The 6,000-nt window shown below is 32.8% G+C and overlaps 1 protein-coding gene and 1 long non-coding RNA gene across 3 annotated transcripts; both read left to right on the top strand.

Moving 5' to 3' along the window:
• Window positions 1-1,312: 1,312 nt before the first annotated feature.
• On the top strand, window positions 1,313-3,351 carry LOC131601674 (uncharacterized). 2 transcript variants are annotated; one of them, XR_009283788.1, is made up of 4 exons: window positions 1,355-1,549; window positions 1,622-1,886; window positions 2,003-2,275; window positions 2,798-3,350. It is a non-coding gene; the product is annotated as an uncharacterized LOC131601674 (long non-coding RNA). The 2 variants fall into 2 exon arrangements; XR_009283784.1 differs by having other exon boundaries at window positions 1,313-1,886; window positions 2,798-3,351.
• A 134-nt stretch (window positions 3,352-3,485) lies between these two features.
• Window positions 3,486-4,246, top strand: LOC131653791 (APO protein 2, chloroplastic-like). Its single transcript, XM_058924114.1, has 4 exons — window positions 3,486-3,497; window positions 3,586-3,639; window positions 3,741-3,805; window positions 3,916-4,246. The coding sequence occupies exons 1-4, from the start codon at window positions 3,486-3,488 to the stop codon at window positions 4,244-4,246; spliced, it is 462 nt and encodes a 153-aa protein (XP_058780097.1).
• The last annotated feature ends 1,754 nt before the right edge of the window (window positions 4,247-6,000 follow it).

Raw genomic sequence — 6,000 nt, 5'->3', positions numbered from 1 at the left:
GAGAAGATGACCGTTGAATATATTAAATGCTTTGCGTGTTCCGTACAGCTTTGCATTTAATGTTATACGCTTTTGTCAACTACCTCGAGCCTTGTTCGCGCTGTGTCTACTGACGTTGCCTTTAATAGCTTCTAACGTTCCTTTTGTCAGTCAGCGTAGCCTGCCACTTGTACTTTCTTCTGATCTGATGTTTGTAAATACAACGTTTGATTATCATCAGAGTCAAACAGCTTGGTGCATAGCATCTTCTGATCTTCTGACCTTGAAGTGCTTCTGAGCGTGATACCATCAGAACTTCAGTGCTTCTGATCTCATGTTCTTCTGATGCTTTCATAGACCCATGTTCTGATTCTGCTTCGACCATCTTCTGATGTCTTGCCAGACCATGTTCTGATGTTGCATGCTGAACCTTCTGAGTCAAAGCTTCTGAGCGCTGATTTATGCATACTCTTTATATATTTCCTGAAAAGGAAATTACATTGGATTAGAGTACCATATTATCTTAAGCAAAATTCATATTATTGTTATCATCAAAACTAAGATAATTGATCAGAACAAATCTTGTTCTAACAGCATTGAAAAGGGAAGTCAATATAATTTGTTATGTATGGGTATTGTAGCACATTTTGCATTTTATGTATATATTTTATCGGGTATAGTTTGTTAAAAAAGTTAAAATGTTGTGTTTTTTTCTAAATCTCACTACCACTATTTTTCCAATTTTTTGGAAAATTTGGTTTGTACCAGATTTTTCAAAATATCCGATAGATCTTATAGGTAATTGGATTTTTCAAAATTTTCCGTATAACTGCATAGGATTTCTCAAAAAACTGGTATATGTGCAACAATTTTTAAAAAAAACTAGTATTCCTGTGATTTTTAGCGGCAATTTCAAAAAGTATCTGGTAATTCTGAATTTTGCAAAATATCAGTATTTTTTTCAAAAGGTCCAGTATTTCTTCATACAAACAAAAAAATTGGCAAAAAGAAATTCGGTACTTCAACTAAAAATTCGGTAATGGCATAAACTTTCCAAGTATCTGAAATTTTTAAAAAAGGATATAACAGTAATTGCAGCTCTCATGTGGAGGTGCCAGGTAAAACTGGAGTCTCATGATAAAATCTTCTATGTTAAGATTTGTAGATAACAGTGTGCCCGAGGTTTAAGACTTGAAATAGGTCATAGGCCCATATTGGATTTTAGAATTGAAAAACAATGACGCTACTTCAAAATGCGTCTAGGAAAGCCCAAAAGTCTCTTTATGAAATATGAGAACACAATAATCTACAATATAAGAAAGTTTTATGTTCTGGAAAGTACTTAATTGCCCCTTTGTGTTCTGCCTCAGCCACGTGGATGCATTGGTTGTGTTTCTATGCTCACTTCATATTTCCTTTTCTCACTCACTTCACGTTTCCTTTGTCTTCAACCTTCTCTCTCTCTCTCTTTTCTCTTTCTATCATGACTATTGTCTTTCTCCTTCCTCTTCATTAACCTTCTTCCTCTTCCTCAAGCTTCATTCTAACACAACATCGTCACCATGATCTGGTATGGTTTGTTTGCTCAACCTATGGAATTTGTGACTTCTATGTTGTTTATTAACATGATTATTTTTTTCAGATCTAATGCTTCCATGGTAGGGTTTTGATTTCGTTGTCTGTGTGGTCGGAGTTGAATCACATACGACGAAGAAGACGCTGATTTTCCTCAGATTTTAGAGGTCGGATTTTTACTTTATTATTTTATTTTCATTTCAAAATCTCCATATCTTTCAGTTTTACCCTTTTTAGATCTGTAAGCGTTCAATCGCAGATATCCAGAGCGGTTCGTTGATCGAACCTTTTCAGATCCCCTTTTCATATGGTCACTACTATCCATACCATTGGTAACTTTTTGTTACTATGCTTTATGTTTCTGCAGCAAAGTATGTTGTTCTTTTCATCTTGCTAACAAAAATATGAATAAGGTTTTCACCAGTTACTTTTATGTTTTGACATTCAGATCTGTAGCGGCATCAACGGGTTACCGACGATTAGTGTGGTGGGGGTGGAAATGGGTTTCCGACGACGAGTGTGGTGGTGGTCCGATTCGAAAAGGTTTATGTATGACATTTTCAAATTAGGTTTCGTTATTAACTTTCTTTTGTAGAAAGTGTAGGATTTGAACTAATTATTATAGATCTGATATTATTATTATAAATCTCAAAACTCGCTCATTTGGTGATGGATTTATCTTATGTGTTCGATCACGGTGGCCGCCGGTGATTAATTAGAAGTAAGTTAGATTTCAACCTTATTTTTTTTCTAATTTGCTCTGTTAATATGATTGCTTTGTTAATATGGTTGATACAATAATTTTATTTTTGTCGGTCTTTATGATACAATATTTCTCAACTTTGATAGTTCTTTTTGGAATGGTCAGAGATGAGTGGTTGGAGCAACTGTTGCAAAACAATCTATCCTCTCGCTGTTTGTTTTTACTTCGTCTACTTCTTCTCTGTTCCATGTGTATTTTAGTTGTGCAGGTTGTCGTAATTGTCGGTGAAAATGTGTATAGGGAACGGGTGATGGAAACATTTGAGAAGGATCTTCATTTACCGGTTGTTTGTGTTGTTGTTTGTGTTGATGCTGTAAATTCAACCGGTTGTCTGGATATTAGTATAACTCTTTCGCATTTTCGTACAGTCTCACAATTGCTTATTACATAATTTCTTTGAATGAATATGCTATGAACGAAGCTTCTAAATCAATCAACATTGGTTTTATAATGGTAAATATTATTCTTTTGCAAGGACAGTCAAGACAGCAGGCTATCAGGAATAAATTTAAGTCGACTCCAGATAAACAAGCACCAAGTATTAGAGAGGGTTCCTCGTGCTGAATTGGACGATGCCAGACACTGGAGGACAGTTACCTTTGGGCGGCATGGTAGACGATCCGGTTGATCGTAACTAATACAGGAAAAGGTTTGCAGAGTTTTTGAATGGTGAGACTTGCTTCTTTTTTCTAAAACAGTGGCTGGAGCTATTTACTTCAGGTATTAAAATTTTGAACATCTAAGGCTTAGAGTCCGAGTTTTGGAATTCGAGAGAGCATTCCAACGCGTTTTGGAAAGGTATTAATTGATATAAGGCTTAGAGTCCGAGTTTTGGAATTCGAGAGAGCAATCCAACGCGTTGCGACTGTGCAGAAAACAATTTTTGTTGTACAATCACAACGAATTCTATCCATCTTAAAGTTGTGGTTTTTCTAATGGTTTTGATCTCAATGGATTTACATTTGCTTATGGTTTATGGTCTATTTTGTGTTTTGTTGGGTTTTGCAGAATGTTCAACGAGATTGTTCCGGCGAGATTTCGATTATTGTGGTTCATTCTATCGTCGGTGGTGCGATGGGGAAAAAAGGGGTGACTCTGATGTGCACAGTGGTGGTATATAGAATGATATTGAAAATGATATTGTAGTTCAAAACTATTGTTAATGAAAATGATATTGAAGGTATTGTCTTTGTTGGTTTGTTATATTATTGTATTTTTTGTGTTGAAGGTGATTGCTGTTTGTTGATTTGTTGTTGGTGTGGTTACAGGTTGATGAAGGAGATGGTTATGTAGGTTTGAATGGTGACCATATGTTAAACATGGTGAGTTATTACTACTATCATATGTTTCTGATGGATATGTTTTTTTTACGACGTGTGCAGTTTTGCGATGGTATATCTATGGTGGCGGCTAAACGTTTCAGGCGACGAGAGTGGCTGTGGATGGATTCGAAATGGTTGAAGTGTTTTATCAACTAAAATTACAATGGTATAAGTTATAATTTTCAATAATGAGTTATGAGAAAATTTCAATTCTGTTTAATGTTTTAGAGTTTTAGTCATTTAAAAATTTCAATTCTGTTTAATGTACCATGTGAGGGTCTGTGGATATTGCCCTGAAATTCATGTTGGTCCCAACGGAACCAAAGCTCAAAACTGTGGGGCACACAAACACCAACAACGCAATGGGCAGCATGGTTGGCAATCTGCAGTGCTCAATGACTTAATACCGCCGAGATTTGTGTGGCATGTTCCCGATGTAAACGGACCACCGCTGGAACGAGAGCTTAGGAATTTCTATGGACAGGCTCCAGCTGTAGTTGAAATATGCATTCAGGCTGGTGCTGAGTTACCAGAACAATATAAATCAACCATGCGCCTTGATGTTGGGATCCCTTCAACTCTTCAAGAAGCTGAAATGGTAGTTTGAGATTTAGTGTGTAAATTGCATGTTGTATGTAGAAGGTCAAAAGAATAGCCATTATGTGGTTGCTGGGGTATTTTTTCCAGTTCAACTGAACACACTTTTTATGTGGTCAACTGTTAGTATATGGCAGAAGATCCATGTGTTGTAAAAGAAGGACATGGTTTTGATGTAATAGAGAAGAAGAAAATAGAGGATATAAGATTGTTTTTTATGAATGGAGTAAGGAATTAAGGAATGGAGTGTGATAAAAAGTAGATGGTTCCATCTATATTCCCAACATAATGTTAGCAATTAATAATAATATGAACATTGGCCTTTAATAAAATTGTATAATGTATAGAATTAAAAAACAATTTCATTTATATGAGTAGATGCAACAATTTCATTTATATGAGTAGATGCCTTCAATTCAATGATTAAGTTGGGAATGACTCATATGTTGTTATCATCAACTATAACAGATTTATTTAATGGGGACAACTTCATTACCCTCCATAAATAGTTGGGTAACTTTACCCATATGAGTTGTCTTATTTATATTGGCTTAAGAATATACAATTTGCCATGTCATTAAGACAGTCAACATTTTTTAATTATGGCAACATATTTTTTATAATTATGAATTTACCCCTATATCATTAACGAGGTAATAGTTCCCAATGCACCATGTCCCAATGTTTGCAGCTTTTATCTAGAAGAGCTTCATGAATAATGACATTAAAAAATGCAATAAATTGAGATGAACTTATTTTTGTCTCTCCACTTGCTGTTAAAAGAGAATATTTAGCTTGTACTCTTTTTTTTTTTTAATTTTAAAATTGTGAAATTCTAATATATGTTGTACGTACTACTGTGATATTAAAAAAACAAAATACTTATAATACTTTAAATTGTGTCAAAATAGTTCACATAAATGAGTTTAAATTATAAATTCTGATACAAATAATTTAATATTAATATATAGAAGTAGAAATTAAATTAAAGCTAAAGTAACATTACTATTTAATAGTAAATACTATTTTTTTAATAAATATTTAATATGTGAACATATATAACTATATAAACATAAAGTGCAATATATAAATTATATAATTAATAATTTAATTACTTAATTAATCTTAAATTTTAAAATAAGTAAAAATATGAAAATTTTAGTAATACACTATGGTCAAAATTAATTTTATAAGTAAATATCTACTATATAGTAGTATTCGGGAGAAAAAAAAACTATAAATTTTTTTTCCTAATCAACTTATTATCTTTATCTTATTATGTATATGTACTTGCGGTAAATACAATGTTATATATCCTGCCTAATTTGTTTTTTAAGAAAAAAAATTAAAAAATTTAAAAAAAATCTTTTTATTTTAAAAATTAAAAATCAATTTATATTACAAAATAGTTGGTTTTTTTTCAAAAAATTTAATTTAGTAGGTAAATTCTTTTCTGATATTAGTTATAAAAACAATTTAATAACATTTTCTATTTTAATTTATTTGTAAATTTTGTTTTTTAAGTACATTTAGCATTTTAATGTAGTTCTTAATCTAGGATTGTTTGTAATTGAAGATTGAGGGAAAATGTCGTCAATATCAGTAATTGGGATTGTTATTGTGAGACATCACCACGGTGATTGGAAGTGAGAGGGGTTTCTCATATCTAGGAGGTTTCTAGGTAGAAGTTGCATTGGGTAGGGATTAAGTGAGAAGTTGTAAACCGGAGGTTCTTTAGCTTCAAATTGATACTACTTATTCCGG

The sequence above is a fragment of the Vicia villosa genome, linkage group LG1 (genome assembly GCF_029867415.1).
Source record: "Vicia villosa cultivar HV-30 ecotype Madison, WI linkage group LG1, Vvil1.0, whole genome shotgun sequence".
NCBI classification, from domain to species: domain Eukaryota; kingdom Viridiplantae; phylum Streptophyta; class Magnoliopsida; order Fabales; family Fabaceae; genus Vicia; species Vicia villosa.
The sequence above is the reverse complement of the archived record's forward strand: the minus strand, read 5'-3'. Positions and strand labels throughout refer to the sequence as shown.

Excerpts from the sequence above, each read along its gene's own strand:
- LOC131653791 (XM_058924114.1), top strand. Across the intron at positions 3,640-3,740 it reads GTGACCATATGTTAAACATG|GCGACGAGAGTGGCTGTGGA; the intron begins GTGAGTTATTAC and ends TAAACGTTTCAG. Across the intron at positions 3,806-3,915 it reads TATCAACTAAAATTACAATG|GGTCTGTGGATATTGCCCTG; the intron begins GTATAAGTTATA and ends GTACCATGTGAG.